Source organism: Euphorbia lathyris, chromosome 1, assembly GCF_963576675.1.
Source record: "Euphorbia lathyris chromosome 1, ddEupLath1.1, whole genome shotgun sequence".
NCBI lineage: Eukaryota > Viridiplantae > Streptophyta > Magnoliopsida > Malpighiales > Euphorbiaceae > Euphorbia > Euphorbia lathyris.
The window spans coordinates 97,429,353-97,447,126 of NC_088910.1; the positions used below are offsets into that span (position 1 = coordinate 97,429,353).

At 35.3% G+C, this 17,774-nt stretch overlaps 2 protein-coding genes across 6 annotated transcripts; one reads left to right on the forward strand and one right to left on the reverse strand.

Annotated features, from left to right (window-relative positions):
- Nucleotides 1-2,385: 2,385 nt before the first annotated feature.
- Nucleotides 2,386-10,877, forward strand: LOC136208247 (ABC transporter B family member 27). Of its 5 annotated transcripts, none has more exons than XM_065999053.1 (17): nt 2,386-2,607; nt 3,237-3,311; nt 3,410-3,445; nt 3,527-3,601; nt 5,708-5,832; nt 6,308-6,407; nt 6,708-6,879; nt 6,962-7,084; nt 7,793-7,878; nt 7,952-8,096; nt 8,344-8,476; nt 8,708-8,783; nt 9,224-9,289; nt 9,398-9,505; nt 10,091-10,198; nt 10,273-10,470; nt 10,556-10,877. In XM_065999053.1, the coding sequence occupies exons 1-17, from the start codon at nt 2,524-2,526 to the stop codon at nt 10,757-10,759; spliced, it is 1,914 nt and encodes a 637-aa protein (XP_065855125.1). In that variant the 5' UTR covers nt 2,386-2,523; the 3' UTR covers nt 10,760-10,877. The 5 variants fall into 5 exon arrangements, with proteins under 5 accessions (XP_065855125.1, XP_065855120.1, XP_065855131.1 ...); XM_065999048.1 differs by having other exon boundaries at nt 2,387-2,607; nt 6,962-7,080; nt 7,768-7,878; XM_065999059.1 differs by lacking the exons at nt 2,386-2,607; nt 3,237-3,311 and adding an exon at nt 5,085-5,294 and having other exon boundaries at nt 6,962-7,080; nt 7,768-7,878.
- Nucleotides 10,878-11,827: 950 nt separating this feature from the next.
- On the reverse strand, nt 11,828-16,109 carry LOC136208270 (uncharacterized). Its single transcript, XM_065999078.1, has 10 exons — nt 15,897-16,109; nt 15,218-15,353; nt 14,467-14,605; nt 14,180-14,392; nt 13,630-13,765; nt 12,944-13,094; nt 12,742-12,851; nt 12,538-12,635; nt 12,372-12,441; nt 11,828-12,233 (listed from the first exon to the last, which is right to left on the reverse strand). Exons 1-10 carry the CDS (start codon nt 15,987-15,989, stop codon nt 12,144-12,146), a joined length of 1,236 nt encoding a protein of 411 aa, XP_065855150.1. The 5' UTR covers nt 15,990-16,109; the 3' UTR covers nt 11,828-12,143.
- Between the last annotated feature and the right edge of the window lie 1,665 nt (nt 16,110-17,774).

A 17,774-nucleotide genomic window follows, 5' to 3' on the forward strand; every position in this document is an offset into this window, starting at 1 on the left:
TTGGAAGACCATTTGGGCCCTTAAAATCCCTTATTGCATTAGAAGTTTCCTGTGGCTGGGGGTCAAGGACAGGCTGCTCACTAATGCGGACAGGCACAGAAGGCACTTGGCTGAGTCAGGAGCCTGTAGTAGGTGCAGAGGTCATGTGGAAACCTTGTGCCATGCTCTGAGGGATTGCCTTAATAGTAAAAAGATTTGGAAAGGAATTCTCCCTCACCACACCATTCCTTCTTTCATGGCTTATTCTGAAGCTGACTGGTTCTCTGATGGTGCCAATGGGAAGTTATTGGCCAACATGGAGCACGGTGACATTCTCTTCGCTATTATCTGTCACCAAATTTGGAAATGGAGGAATGAAGAGTTATTTGCTGAGAAGACTATCCTTATCCCTGACTTACTTGACTTCTTCTCGAAAAAGCTCTCTGTTATTATAAAGAGCTTTGAAGGGGAGCCCCTTGCGAGACCTTCCCCGGATAAGGTGGTCCATTTAGTTGGTTGGAGGAAGCCTAGAGAAGGGGTTGTGAAGCTGAATACGGATGGCTCCTGCCTTAGCAATGGCAGAATTGCTGCCGGAGGTGTTCTTCGGGATGCTGGTGGCGCTTAGTTGGCTGGGTTTACCCATAACTTGGGGATGGGCTCGTCCTTTTCTGCGGAGCTCTGGGGTATTCTTTCAGGTATTAAACTTGCCATTCGCATGGGTGTTAAGAGGCTTTCGGTGGAGTCTGACAATTTGGAGGCAATCAACAGGATTTCTGATAGCCAGGCTTTTTGTCTTAATAGCCAGAATCTGATAAAGGCTATTTTGAGGCTTCGTCTTGCCTTTGAGGCTCTTAGTTTCTCCCATATTTATAGGGAGCAAAACCGCGTGGCGGATCGCTTGGCAGCTGCTGGGCATGGGGGATGCTAGGTGTTACTACCCTTTCTATTCCTCCCTCTTCTCTTTTGTCTACTCTTCTTGAGGATAGGGTTGGGGTCAGCCTTCCTAGACTGATCCCGGATTAGGCTTTTTGTTCGTTTGTTTTCCTTTCCTTTTCCTACCAAAAAAAAATATGTTTATTTTTTTAATGGTAAAGACATATTAAAAATGAATTCAAAAGTGTTATCAAAATAAAAATAAAAATAAAGAGTCCATTTAAATTAATTAATAATAGTAACATGTTTTTATAATTATTGAAAAATAAAATTAAAATATATAAAAACTTTTTAAAAGAAAATGGGGTTCGAAGAAGTTGAATATAGGACCTCTCAAATAGAAATAAGCATCTTAACCATCTCATCTATCTTTAAACATTTTAATAATACTACATAGAGTCAATATAATTCTCTCCAAAATATTATGAGACACCATTACTAAAAAAAAAAATCTCAATTCTTCAACAGCCTGTCGGAGCTCGAGCCCACCCCAATCCCCCTAGTTCCGCCCCTAATCAATGTTATTTTTATTAATATTATTTTGCCAATAATTTTTTTAGACTTTGGATCAATGTAATTTTTATTAATATTTTTTGCTTTTCTATTTTTCAATATTTATTAATATTTTTTAGATTGTTTTTTTTTCACTAAAATCATGAAAGACATAAATAGATAAAAGTTGAAAGGTGAAAGGTAAAGGCAACCCGGGCAAGACTTCTGCCGGGGACTGATTCGCGATGATCACGGAGTCTGGATGAGTGGATTTGGGGTCAACATAGGACACTGTACGGTTACTTTGGATGAACTTTGAGAGAAGGGCCATCGAAAAGTTGTGGTGGAGCTTGATTCGCAAACAGTTCTACATATGATGGATGTCAGTTGGGATCCTCGCCATCCATATGGTTGGTTGATTCGTTGCTGCCATGAGTTAAAAGCTATGGATTGGGCTATTAAATTTACTCACACCCTTAGAGAAGATAATAAAGATGTTGATTGGTTGATGAACTTCGCACGTTCTTGTTCTTTGGGTCATCATGAGTTTGATGCACCTCCTGCATACCTTGAAGAAATCTTGTCTTCTGATAGCAGAGGATCGATGCTTAATCGCTTTGTTCGTTCTTAGTTTCCTGTGTTTCTACTATTTTTCTTTCTTGTTTTTTTTCCCTCTGCCTTGAGCCTTCCTTGTCCAAAAAAAAAAAAAAAGAAGAAGAAGAAAGAAGTGAAAGGTGGAAATTTTATTTAAAATAAAAACATATTGAAATAAATTCGCCCATGAAAGCTAGTATGAGTAAAATTGGAAGTTTACTTGATGTAGGTCAAAATTGTTTTCTCGGGGCAAAATTGTATTCACCCAAATTAGAAATACAAAATTTGTCTTGCAGTTCGTAAATGCAACAAAAATATAAACTTCATGTTATTTAATTCAAATTATCGACGTACATGGTGACGTAGGCATTGAGATTGTTGTGTTAATTTCCATACATTTTCTTTCTTTGTTTCGTTGGTTCCTTCTGTCTTTCTATCTTTTCTATTTTCTCTCCTGACCTGACCAAGTGGAGTGGACTCAACTCAAAAGTTCCCGCGAAATACAACAGTTACACGAATTGTTTGATGGGCAAGAAGCAGCACTTGGATTGGACATCCAGGTCCATTTCATCTTCTGGAACTGAAAGAGTCTCTCTCTTGACAAAGGAGGTTTTCATTTCTTCTTCTTCTCTTTACACTGCTTTTCTACTATGTCTTCTTTGTAATTGTAATTGTAATTGTAAATGCCCTTTCTTCTTATTTTTAACAAAATTTAGTTTCAGAAGATGCTTGAAATTGTGTTTACCTTCTCCGGATATCTGTTAAATCGCATGAATTTTCTGATTTATTTTGTTTACTTGGGGTTATTGGGTAATAATTGCATAAACCAGGACGTATTGTACCCGGAATCATGGCGATTGAATTTTATTTCTAGTTTGTGTTTGTTGTTATACCCCTGTCGAACTGTTCATTGTGTTTAGAAAATTGGTAGGGATTTGATTCTGATTGATGTATAGACAAATTGCAGACTTTTCTTTCGGAACAAGAAAAGATATGTGGAATAAGATGATTGAAGTAAAATTTTAGTTCTTTCGTGGTTTCTAATTCGTTAATTATTCAACCTGATCATATGAGCGAAGTTATTGGTTTTATCAAGTCTAAAAGAATGGAAATCACAACGACAGTAGTCTATTTCTTAATGGTCTGGAATCAGATTGGATCATGTTTATTTGAGCACTGGAGGTGTTCTGTTACTTTCGTAACCAATGGAGCTTCTGATTCACCTGGTTATTATGTAGTCACGGAGGAAAGCAAATGAGGACCAATCAGCAGAGAGTCCCCAAAATGACCTTGAGCATGGGGATGGAGTTGAGGTGATACCCGTACATGTTATTGGAAGCTATGTCTATAGTTATTTCCCTGTCATTTCAGCACTTTTCAAATGATACCTAACATGTTTTTGATATATCAGGCTGCAAATGTTGGATTTGGTAGAATTTTCTCTCTGGTGAGGTCTTATCTTTTCTTATATTTCAAGGATGGATTTAATGTGAGATATCTTTCTGATAATAAAATTTCTTGTTTTCAGGCAAAACCTGATGCTGGGAAGCTTGCAATTGGTACCATTGCGCTGCTGATAGCATCTACATCAAGTATTTTGATAGTAGGTTTACAATCTCCTCACTCTTATTTTAGTTTTTGTTAGTTTCACAGTTGCATGGAATTAAACTGAACAGCCATTACTTTTTCAGCAATACATTTCATCAACCCTGGAATACTTTTTTACTTTTCGCAAAACGCATTCTGTCTGTACCTGATATCTTACTCCATATGTTGGAAGCTTCTTGTTGAATTCCTATTCATGAAAATTAATAGTAAACACCTCGTGTATCTGTTTTTGCCATTATTTTGGGCTTGTAATCTGGATTTTTAATATCAAAATCCTCAAAACTGAATCATCAGGATTTTAAAAAAATAATCAATCAGAATGCTTTCACTGCCACGAAGGGCAAGGATCTACCATTTTCCAGATCAATTTTTAAACTTTAAGGTAAAAATTAAAAAAGGCGCGGAGAGTAAGTTGGTATTATGGAGACAAACTTCGGAATTTAGAGGCTTTAAGTTGAGCAGAAGTAACACGGAATATTTGGAGTGTAAATTTAGCAGCGACAGAAGTAGGGAGGCAGGGACAATCACCCTGGATGGGAGGGTTGTCCATGGCTCGGATTGCTTCTGTTATTTAGGGTCTATTATTCAAACGGGTGGAGAATTGGATGGAGATATTGCTTATAGGATTAAATCCGGTTAGTTGAAGTCTAAGAGTGCTACATGTTTCCTTTGCGATCCCGGCAATGGCTAATAGATTGAAGGAAAAATTCTACCGCACGGCAATTAGACTTGCATTGCTATATGGTACGGAATGTTGGGCAAGTGAAACACTGTCCCATTCATAAGACGTCGGTGGCGGAGATGTGTATGTTGCGATGGATGTGGCCGTACAAGAAAGGATCGGGTGAGGAATGAAATAATTAGGACGAAAGTAGGGGTTACATCTATTGAGAATAAAATGAGGGATAATCGACTAAGGTGGTTTGGCCATATAAGACGAAGAGCGTTTAATGCGCCGGTTAGAAGGATTGAAGTGTGGCAAAGGGATGCAATGACGAGGGGTAGGGGAAGGCCTAAGCAAACTTGGAAGAGAGTGATTGAGAGTGATATGAGTTTATTGGGGATTGAAGAAAATATGACTGTGGATAGGATGGAGTGGTGGGAGAGAATTTATGTAGCTAACACAACTTGATTTCTCGGTTTCGTATGACGGTTCATGTTAGCCAACCACGAATCATTTCGGGACTAAGGCTTTCTTGTTGTTGAAGGTAAAGATTAATTTGCATGGTTAGTTCTATAAATACATCACCAAGCATGAGCTTGCTCCAACAAGGACTTGAAGCTTTCAACTCCTTGCTCTTCGGCCTTGGCTGGTATATTCATTTCAAGTACTTTTGAAGCTTCTAAAATTAAGTCCTTCGAGAATAATTGCACCTCAATGGGTAATACTTGATAAGCATCTCTCTATTTCAGTAAAAATCCTAAGAATCACCAATTCGATAGCTCTTAAACTTGAGTAATTATGAATGTTTTACCAGGCAATGATTATAAGGATTCATGACGATTTGCACTGGATCAATTGATTTTCTGGACTATGCTCTGGTCACCTGCCAAGTTCTTTTATTTGCTGGACATTGCATTATCGCATGCACGGTGTTCCCTGTCACTTCTTTTCAATCTTCTTCCTTTTGTCTTAGACTAATTATGCATTTTCAGTTCTTCCATGAAAAGCTTCCGTATTACCTATGGTAAGTTCTACATTAATGCTCTGATTTTATAGCAAAAACCACAATTTCAAAACTGAATTTTGAATGCCAGACATGATGTACAAAAGTTATTCTTGGACCTTATTTATCACTTTAAGCTTTTAGGTCGATTGTTTCCTTGACATGGTATCACAACCTCTTAGACCAAAAGGTTGAGGGTTGAAATCAAATATAGTCAACACCATTTATTGTTGAATTTGTATACATGGTGAAATCAGCATGTGTTGTCAAAACCAAAGAATATATGTGTGGTGGGTGTCAGACATAATATATAAAAGCCATTTTTTGAGCTTTTAGGTGAATTGGTTCCTGACAAAAATAGCAACTAGGACATTGTCCTATTGAGGCATCTGTCTATATAACCTAGTTATTTATTTATTTTATTTATTTTGCAGCCTAAATTCGGTGGAATGATAATAGACATAGTATCAAGAGATATAAAGACTCCCGAAGAGCAAGCAGAAGCTATGGATGCAGTCAAGAGCTCCATACTTAATATTGTGCTGATAGTTGTAACCGGGTATGTATGACCAACCTTTCTATCATCTTACTATGTCTGATATGCTTTGTTATGCCTCGGGATTTTCTTTTCACTTGTGTTTGTAGGGTTGTTTCTTTTTGAACGTGTAAAGTATTAGTTAATGTGATTTTATGAATCCTCAGTGTTGTTTGAATTAATTCCATGTGAGCATCATAGACAAACTTTTTCGGCATTTAATGTCTTTTACTTTCCTCTTATAGATATGGTATTTCTGTAGTTGCTATTATCAACATATAATTAAACTACTGCAAATATTTGCAAAAATCTTATTTGCATAAAAAGCTACCTGTTACTATGCAACTTGCAATTGGGTCAGGTACAAGGCTACGTCGGAATGATGTATCCATTAGACTCATGCTGCTCTTCTGGTTGACTTCAATGATGTTTTGTGCTGTGTTCCTTAATTTATACTGAATCTTTAAGCTAACTGTAGCTTTCCCTTCACTTGTTCTAGTTCTGTGTGCACTGCACTTCGAGCATGGCTATTTTCTGCCGCAAGTGAAAGAGTTGTTGCCCGTTTGAGGAAAAACTTATTTGGCCACTTAATCAATCAGGTGAACTCCCTAGCTATCCATCATATAATCCTGAAGCAATGCAAACTTTTAATCCTCATGCTCAATTTTTAGTTAGTCTTGTGAATTGTGATACTATTATAGAAGCTGTATTCATTGTGAAACACCATGAATGTTGGTTTAGACTTTGCAACAAAAGTCAAGGATTTCAAAAATGGCATTAAAACCTATGAAAGTGATTTTCCGATACGAGATTTCATTTCAAGTTCATCTTTTCATTTTTTTCTCGCGTAATCATTTGGGATTTAGCACAATTAGCATGGTGTTATAATGGTTCAACAGGAAATAGCCTTCTTTGATGTCACTCGAACTGGGGAACTTCTCAGTAGGCTGTCAGAAGACACACAAGTCATAAAAAATGCTGCAACAACCAACCTTTCTGAGGCACTCCGTAATGTAACAACTGCATTAATTGGCGTTGTCTTCATGTTTTCGTCATCATGGAAATTAACATGTAGGTAATTTAAGCCGAAGTTTTTCAAGTAGGGGTCTTTATTCCTGTAATATTCTCCTCATTTTTGCTTTTTCCTGTTCAGTGTTGGCTTTAGTTGTTATCCCAATCATTTCAATTGCTGTAAAAAAATTTGGGCGCTATCTTCGTGAACTTTCACATGCAACCCAAGCTGCAGCTGCAGTAGCTGCTTCAATAGCTGAGGTTTGTGAGTTATGTGTGTTTTATGTTTTCTTGAGGTCTCTTTTCCCCTTTTTGCAGATTTTTGAAGCCACTAATTTCGTAACTGATTGAATTCAAAACTGTATATTTTGGGAACACATATTTGATGAAAATAGGGAGGTTCTGATATCCGATTTAGACACTCTTACAATGCTGAAGCACAAAAACTGCAATAATATTGGGTGGTAAGATTGTTGTGTTGCTCAGAGTCTTAGGTAATCAAGTTTTGATAACTAAATACAGCTTTTGTTTGTGCATTGAACTGGTTATTAACTGAGATAAGAAATAATATGATGAGTCAATCTTCTAATCTGTGGACAGACTTGATGCAAAAAGATATTCATCTATTTTTCAAGAGTAAAGAACTTGATTGTTTTCTTCTGGTTATTGGAATTCCTTTTTTTCTCTATGTGTGTATGTACCTCGTAAAACTGATGAATTGAACACATTCAAGTACATCTTTTCTAAACTTTATGTTATAGGTTAGATCAGAAACTCTACTTAGTAAAAATAGAAGTATCTTTGAACTGCTATGTTGGATTCCTAATGCTTCTGTTTCATCCTTTTCTTTATTTGGCCATCTTTTTTAATTATAAAATCAAATGCAACTAGTAGATCGTCAATCTTGTTCTGTTGGTGATATTTTTTCCAAGTATAATTGATGTTTAGGAATCCTTTGGGGCCATTCGGACAGTTAGATCTTTTGCTCAAGAAAGTTATGCAATTTCAACTTACTCGGAGAAAGTTGATGAGACACTAGATCTGGGACTCAGACAAGCAGTGAGTGTCTCTCTCATGACCTGGGAGTCGACGATAAACTATTCCTCACGGTTTACTCTGTTTGATATTGCAGAGAGTAGTTGGTCTATTTTTTGGAGGACTAAATGCAGCATCCACTTTATCTGTCATTGTAGTGGTAGTCTATGGTGCATACTTAACAATAATAGGCTCCATGACTGCAGGCTCTCTTACATCCTTCATTCTTTATAGTCTCACAGGTACTTATTTTTATTGTTTGCTTATTTGCAAAATATAAAGCACTAGTACCGTGTTAGTCACTTGTGAAATTGATCTCCGCAATATTCTGCTTGTGATGATTCACTCAATGGTTCATCACACTTAATGTTCTATGCCTGAGCTTCCATGTGCTGGATACTACTTTTAAGTAGACAAGAAATGCCTGCTGCTTCCGAAGCTTCAAATTCCGACAATTACTCAGTCTGGCTATTAATTTTCTGCCTGCAGTTGGTTCTTCAGTATCTTCTTTGTCAGGACTGTATACGACTGCAATGAAAGCTGCAGGGGCAAGCAGGAGAGTGTTTCAGCTCCTGGATCGTATCTCAAGCATGCCAAAGTCTGGAGATAAGTGCCCCGTGAGGTTAGTTACTCTCTCTCTCACACATTTAAAATCTGGCTTACTGGATTTAGTTTCAATTGATAATTTGAGACAGGAACTAGTTGCCCTACCGGTCAGACATGATTTATTGTGGCTCAAGAGGTTGAAGAACTCTGTTATTTTAGCAGATGAAAAATGAAGTGTTCAGAGTAAGACTTGCATTCTTATTTCTATATATATCTCTATTTTAAATTGTACTGCTTGTGTTGGCAGTAATCCAGATGGGGAAGTGGAATTGGACGACGTTTGGTTTGCTTATCCTTCTCGCCCAAGTCACATGGTGCTCAAGGTAGTTTTTTTTTTTTTTAATTAAAGGAAAAGAAGCATTTAATTATGCTAATACAAGTAGCATTTAGTCAAGAATCACGTTGTCTTGTAATATACCGTTTGTTTCTCTTTATCTTTATTTTCAAGTACATAAATATTGTTTTGGCCCGTTTGTTTTATCCTTTCAATAAGCAGGACGCCATTCCCTTCCCAATAAGTAAAATCCAAACCAATATCGCATAAGACGTAGGATTTCAGTATTCCTGTGCTTTTGCGAATAAGTCCTGAGGAATAGAAAAGACAATTAAAATTTAACAGCCACCTGGATAAAGAGATGTAAAAGAATCTAAATGCTCGCCCCTTGAGACAAATTCAATGCAGTAATGCAGTATTGGCATGGGAGAGATGCAGGACTTTTAACAATATTAACTAATTCAACAATGTTCTCTGATAATCATACAGGGTATAACATTGAAACTGAACCCTGGTTCGAAAGTTGCTCTTGTTGGTCCAAGTGGAGGTGGCAAGGTAATATTAATTGCTAATTTTCCATCTTTTCTACCTTTCCTATTTTCCCTGAAACTCATTAATATATGTATGTATTTATCTGTAGAATTACTTGTTTATATCTTGCAGACGACTATAGCAAACTTAATAGAAAGGTTCTACGATCCTCTCAAAGGAAAGGTCCTGCTAAATGGGGTTCCACTGGTGGAAATATCACATGTGTATCTTCACCAGAAGGTACTGTGTTCTGATATTTGCTTAAGCACATAATTTATCATAGTAATCATTTTCAAGAATGATGGCAGATATAATGGTTAGCCATCCCTAGATAAAATTAATAGCTGTCATGGAGCTTATGAACTTCAACCTACAGAAGCTTTTTTCTTGAGGTGCAGGAAACATGATACAGAATAATTCAGCTCTTATTCTCACTTATACAGTATTCTTATAATTTTCAATTTCTTTCTGATATTTTCAAATGATTTTTTTTTCTGCTGCCAAGATTTGCATCCTAGTCCACATTACATATATAGATAAGTATTTTGTGGCATACCACAGCTTAAATTTTATGAGCTGAATATATAGCTATTGAATCTACCCTTGGTGATTCAGAATTTTTCTTCAGTAATTGTAAGGTTTAGTATGGATTTAAGATTTTATATATTTCTTTCATTAATATGTCCTATCGGCAGATTACACAATTGTTACGTCCTCTCTCTATCATACACAAACACATTTGTGTTTCTCTAGTCTCTGATTAGACTACGGTTAGCTTTTCTGAAAATATTTCTTAACACTCTTTCTTGTTCTTCTGTGATGCAGGTCAGTATAGTGAGCCAAGAGCCAGTTCTCTTTAATTGTTCTATAGAAGAGAACATTGCTTATGGATTTAATGGGAAAGCAAGTTTTTCTGAAATAGAAACTGTATCTGTATGTATTTACCCATCCTGATTTTTTTTTTCTTTCACAATATTTTACATGCTTACAAAAGTCTGACATTGCAGAAAATGGCTAACGCCCACGAGTTCATAGATAAGTTTCCAGACAAGTATAAAACAGTGGTGGGCGAACGTGGACTGAGGCTGTCTGGAGGCCAGAAACAAAGAGTGGCAATTGCTAGAGCACTATTGATGAACCCAAGGATTTTGCTATTAGATGAAGCCACAAGTGCCTTGGATGCAGAAAGTGAATACCTTGTCCAAGTAAGTTGGCTTCTTTTTACCAAAATTTTCATTAAGTTTTAGCAAGTTGTTTCTCATTACAAATTCAATTGGAATGGAAATGTAGGACGCAATGGATTCTCTGATGAAGGGTAGGACTGTTCTTGTGATAGCACACAGGCTGTCAACTGTTAAAAGTGCAGATGTTGTTGCTGTAATATCAGAAGGTCAGATTGCTGAAAGTGGTAGCCATGATCAACTTCTTAGCAAGAATGGCATTTACACTGCCCTTGTTAAGCGACAACTACAGGAACCCAAATCCGAACTCTAGGCATTTATTCTTTCAAAGAATGAAAAATGTTGCTTTAACGCACAACTCTTTACTCTTAATAAATAACAAAGAAATCATAGTGTCTCCGCCTGGATGCACATGGTTTTTAATGCAGTTCCATCCTGACTCTAAAAATTGTGATATCACACCATTCTACTCTTCATATATTCTAGAATTTCACCTCATAATGACCAAGGAATATAGATAAACTTTACATTTAATATTGGGGCTACTCAACCATTATAGTGTTTCTACTCTTTAATCATCACATTAGCTAGGGAAAATACGTCTGGTTATTGTACTTGATCAAATTTAAACATTGGGCGATTTTGATTTGGTAAAATTTAGTCTTTACAAGACTTTGATTTGTATTAAAATTGTATTCCTTAATGGATGAAATACTTTGCCTTTCATGAAGCGGAAAATTAAAATTTTGTTCATTAAAGGATATTTCCAATTAATAAGTACATGTTAATAAAAGATAATTAGAGGTAAGATCTATCAAATTAAAGTTTGATAGTCAAAAATTAAAATGACCAGATAGAGAGATCGAAAATACCATTTTGCCCACTCATTACTCATACAAGTCATAAAAGATTGATAATCCAGATACAACTCCAAGTCAAATATTCAGGCCCCCAGTGGTAGAACCCAGTTGAATGCATTGCATCTGATTTGGTATACATACACTTGAAGCAACATTATCACTTCAACAAGTAAAATTGGCCACTAGATTTGCAATTAAGAGGTTCTGTTATCACCTACATATTTATATGTTTTGTTAATTCACTCTTTAGCTAGTAAGTTCACTCAGAGTACCTCTAATAAAACATCAAGGGAAACTGTTGCCGAGAAAAAGAAAAAATGCAGTAAAAAGAAAATTTAATAAAAAAGAAGACTTTTTGAACTAAAAAAAGTTGACTTGTAACTTCGAATTACAGTCGCATTGACATGTCATGACTCATATAGCAATAGCCAGGCCAATAATCTCACCCTATTTGCAGTACTAACACGAGCGCAAAAGGACTGAAAATATACCTGTTGTTGACAAGAATCACAATCAAGAAATAAAAAATGAGGAAACTTTGGTATATATCTTATACTGGATTTTGAGAAACAAGCTTCAATTGAACATTCATGGGCCAAATATTTTGAAGCTCGAGAGGAACAAGACATCAAGTGGAGTTTGTTTCATAATAAAAATAAATACGATCTTTTGTAAAATCATTCAGTACCTTGGCATTTTAAAACTACAATACTGTCAAAACTTTTCCAATACACTTTGACCCTCTCTACTCTATCACAGCAACGACCCAGATCATATTTCCCAATACACTTTCTCTCTTTATGCGCCTTGGAAATACGTAACAATGATAAACAACTCTTAACGAATCGCCAATCCTTGCATTGCTTGTGATCCATCTTCAGTTATCTTGTTAGCTTGGATTGTGTTTATCACGTTTGTAATATTACTCTGCAAAACAACCATGAACGTCAATATCTTATTAAAAATATATATAGGAGTCTTTTCTGTGACTGTTTAGACATAATGGAAGTACACAACCACAAGACCATAAATAAACATTTGAAACCATGATTGAGCAAAATTTACCCGCCAAGTAGCTAGCTTCGATCTAAGTTCTGCCCACTGATTTTGTCCAAATACACGCTCAGCACAGCTACTGCACACATCACAAATTGGAAAAAAAATACGACTGGGTGAAATGTTGAAGCAGAGAAGCATAGTTTTATAATCAGAAGCAAGACCAAGAATTTACCTAACAATCACAACTTGATTCATCTGGTCCATTTTACAGTTGATTAACTTGGCAGTTATTGCCTTCACCACCCATAATTCCACCTCATCATCATTAATCTACAACAGCAGTTACATCCATACATGTATTAAAACAAAACAGCATGGGTGAAAGGAAAAAAAAAAAAAGCAAATCTAGAGGAACTAGAATGGTAAGCAAGCTTACTCGAAGAGTATCCTTGATAAGGGAATATGGAATTTGACCAGATTCATGAGAGGCAAGATCAACCAATGACATTAATCTCATCTTTGCTATACAATCTTCATGCATGAGACCTAGACCATGCAAGAAGTGTAATTAATATACAATGCAGAAACATTAGCTCCTCACGCAACCTATAATTTTTAGGGGAGAAGAAAACATCTACCATAGCTTTTCAGTAAAGCAGAATTTGCAGCCTGAAACTCCAAATAGGTATCTAGCCTCTGAGTAAGAAAGATATTCAATAGCTGATATGCCAAAGAAAATTTCCCATCCTTTTCCAATTGCCCCACAGCAGGCATATCTAGAAGGTCACACTACAATATAGCTACACAAATCAATCTCTGAACACCGATTTAACCAATACCCAACAAACACAATAGAGGATGCAAAAGGATTCATAAGTTGATGGCAACTACAAAAGCAAAGATCCATATTCATACGAAAAATGATAATAAAATGAAGTAATGGACAGAACAAGGATGACAAGAAAAAAATATATCACAAGTGCACTGTGGCCATCAAACAATTGAACTGCAGAACAAAAAATAGAGCCACAAAGCATATTACCATCAAATAATTGTTGGCTATTTATCATGATCATTTCATTTCAGACAAAAGAAACTTCAATAGATAAGCAGAAAAATTACCATGAGCAAAAGATTGAACAAAGGTTAAACTTTGATTTGGTCTGAGCAAGTCTAATTTACTTTAACAATTCTTTCATTTTGATTTTATCACTAATGCATACAAATATGGGAATTACCAAATCAGAATAGCCTAGGAAACCTGTTACGAGCTTCAAGGGGAAAATAGAAACTTATGAAATCTTCAAAACTAAACAATTCATACCTGAAACATGTCAGGCGCCTTAACAAATTCAATAATTGTGCGCACGGCTTCCTCCTTGGCTTCACCCATTGCAGACGCCTCCTCACCAGAAAAGGTTGCCAAGTACTTGGTCAGGAATTTGAAAGAATCCTTCGAGCTAAAGGTATAGAGAAAAAAGAATTGACCAAAGTCAAAAAATAATGTATTTAAAATGGCCTATAAAGAAAAAAAAATAATAATTCTTAGTTCTTTTAAGGGTTCCGATATTTACAGCCCTAAGGACTGTAAATAAAAGCCAATAAATTCCTATTATTAATGTTAATTTAGTTTTACAATACATAAAATTTATTGATACTTAAATATTTAAATACTTAAATGCATAGATTCAATAATATATTGTTATATTTCCAATACACATAAATACTTATTTTAGAATTAAGATTCTCTTTTTTGTTAAAAATATAAGAAAATATGTGAATAATTAATGCTTATATACAGCCTTAAGGCTCTATATATCATTTGCCTTCTTTTAAAGCAATTCAACTTTCACGCAGTTTATTTCCTATTTTACCTCTTACTCTCTCTTAGTACATTCGAAATGCTGAGAAATAGCTCCCTCTGATCCTTCACCTCAAGATTCCACTCTTTCAAGAAGCTATCAATCTTTTTCAAAGAAGGTATGACATGTTCCGCGACTTTTCCGGTCAAAGCCAAATTTAGGGCCTTCATATACACATAAAATCGGCCAAATGTATTCTCCAGAAGATTGTACAGATTGAACAAGCTGGTAAAAAGAGGAAGCATAAGGACTTTCAAAGTACACAAGTTAAAATTGAATTGATCATTTTTCAGCATTACATCTTTAATCGCAGTGCAGGCTTGTCAGTTGGTTGCTGCACAATTTTTCCACAAATGAGCTTCGTCATCTCCAGGGATTCATCTGGACTTTCAGCTTTGGTAACAAGATTGCAGATAACAGTGAAGATACACTCAAGATCTGGCATAGAAAATGGGAAACGGATTATGGTTACGAAATTACTACCAAGACAACTAACTGGGAAAACAAAATTTCAAATAAATGCAACATCTTTAGAGTAAGCCCTCAACAACATTGTCATCCATTGACCAGGTAGCTACTCTCAATTAAAATATGATGTTTTGTAATTCACAATAACTAAACAAACGCAGTTCCTGAAATGAAACAAGACAAATCTTATTGTTTATTTTAGACAGCATATGAAGAACTTCATTAAGGAGCATAATCCATAGATGGAAAATACAGCTTGTATAAAGTAGTTCTATTGCTTTGTATCTCTCCATGTACAAGGAAACAGCCTTTAACTAACTCAGAGAAAAGGCTCCATATATCTCGCCTTCAGCAATGGCTACCTTGTTAATTGTTTCTAACTCCAATCAGTGCATATATTTCCAATTATTGGAGAGAATGAAAAAGAAGAAGAATCCGGCAGGCCAAGAATTAGAATCCGGCAGGCCAAGAATTTTAACCACAAATCCACAAGTATCAAATAATATCCATAATTGAATAGGTAATGGGGAGCAGGGGAATCAAGAAGCTTTAAATCTATACCATCACAAATAAGAAAACTACCTTTCTCTGAAACCTTAGAGTTAGAGAACACCAAGTCAGCTGAAGTGAGCATTAAAGAGGCCAAGTCTAACCATCTGCACCGCACCATACATTCTGAAGCCTCCACACAAAGCCTAGAAACTTGTTGCTCTGCAAACTACCAGCAACCAACATACAGCCAAACTTCAGTAGATTGTATTAATCTGGAACATGTCTAATTTAGCATACTTCGTAGGTTGCTTTTTCTTTTTCTATAACAAAAAAACCTTTTCACCATGCTGTAAGATTACCATGTCAAGTAGGGAAAATAATTGTTTCATGCTCGCCCAAGCAGAGTGGTTCCTAACACTAAGAGCACAATTTTCTAAAATATGTTTTATATTTTATTATCTGACTTCAGATAAGAGCATTTGTGTTTCCCAACCATGAGCAAACACTTATCCAAAATCCAAATCAACTGAAAAAAATGCATCATTTCCGTTAAGTCAGTAACAGTGAAATTAAGAACATAAGTACATCAGTTGAGTTGTTAAAAATACGATTTGATGAACTCGTAACCTCGATCTGATAATCGCCAATAAACCCCTCCACAAATTCAAAGAAGTTGTTAAAACTACAAAACAAAAGGGCGACTAATCGAAACTTTTCCTACTAATATTCCTATATGATAACAAATCGCACAGTAGTTAAAGATGAATACCTCGGGACCAGCGTCGGCCCAGGCAAGCTCAGAGGTGAAGCGAACAACGGCGAGGGCCGGATCTTCTTCGGACGTAGGAACGACGGTCGTCATTGCAAGAGCTATCTGCACCGCCGGGGTAATTTGAAATTAGGTCCTGCTGCAGATAGAGAAGAGAGACGGAGCCAAAACCCTAGCTAGAGGATCTTCAGTTGGATGGCTGCTGATGTGTATTTTGTAAAAAAAAGAAAATTCTCTTTTCTTTTACAATTATATTAACGGTAATTATATTAATGGTTTCTCTAATCTAATAAATAATAGTAAAAGGTTAAGGTGTAAAAATAATTCTAACGTTTTCGGGGCGTTTGGTATTCTATTGGGATAGGGATAAGGATAAATGTTGGGATATGGACAAGGATAAATAGTTGGGATAAGGATAAAAATATAATTCGAGAATTATTATTCGATGTTTGGTACGTAGGATAGGGATAAAATAATACATTTTACTATTTTCACCTTATTTAGACTACATAACATTAATTTGAGGGATAAGATAGACTTTTTCATCCTATTAAAATCGCAGGAGCTTATCCCACCTCCTTATACCACCCCCCTCCTAGGTATAGGATTTGAGGGATAAGAGACTTATCCCTCATCTGTCTCACTCTTCTATCTCACAAACAAACGCGGGATAACTTATTTCGTGTTTTTTATCTCTATCCCACCTCCTATATCTCTCCTAACAAACACCCCGTTTGGGGTTATAAGTAATTTTACCCCTAACGTCTAAAATGGTGCAATTTTACGCCTAACGTCGGAAGCCAAAAGCAATTTTACTTCTAACATTGATAAATTTGATCAATTTCAGACATTATTATAAAACACATATATTTTTGTTTCTTATTCTGCACCAATTTCATAACAATTTGTTTTGAACAAATGATTGTATGTTTTTTATAATTTAATAATAGAATTGGAGATTAATATTTATAAACTCGGTGAATTTTTTGAATTTTTTATCTAATCCATACAAAAAGACGGTATATTTTTCTTTCACATCTCAACATATGTTTGTGATTTGTTACTGATAAAATGACGTACGTGTCAAGTGCAAATGACAAGATTCGTGACCAAGAAGACAGTTTGATGAATTATTTCTCAAATTGACTCAATTTATTAATGTTATGAATAAAATTACTCTTGGCTTCCAACGTTAGGGATAAAATTACTTCTGACCCAAAACGTTAGGGATATTTTTGCATCTTAATCCAATAATAAAATTAACAATGTGATATTAAATCGATGAAAATTGAATGAAAATTTTTAAATAATTAAGTACATTAATATAATTTTTTCAAAAAAAAGAAACTAATGTAATTATAAGTTTGTAGTAAAAAATAGGAAAAAGTACGAAAAAAATGTTTGTGGTTTGCCCAATTTGCAAACAAAGGCATGCGGTTTAAAAGTTCGCAAATAAAGGTCTATGGTATGTTTTATTTACAAAACAAAGTATTAGAATTACACATTTAAGTTGTAATTACAAACAAATACATTTTTATCTTAATAAAAATTATATTTACATATCAACAAAATGTAACTCCCCAAAAAAACAATTTTCTAAATCGAAACAATAAATAGTATGGTGGAATTTTACGTTTTTTACTAATCTTACAGTTTATGAATTAAATCGATATTTAAGTTCACTTTACATAGTTGAAAAATGCTCTTATTGTCATCGATTACTTAAAAGTTTAATTTTAAATACCTTGTTTTGTAAAAAAAGTATACCACGTACCTCTATTTGTAAACTTTTAAACTACGGACCTCTATTTACAAATAAGGTAAACCACATGCATTTTTTTTCGTACTTTGCCCTAAAAAATGTAGAGATGTGGTTTT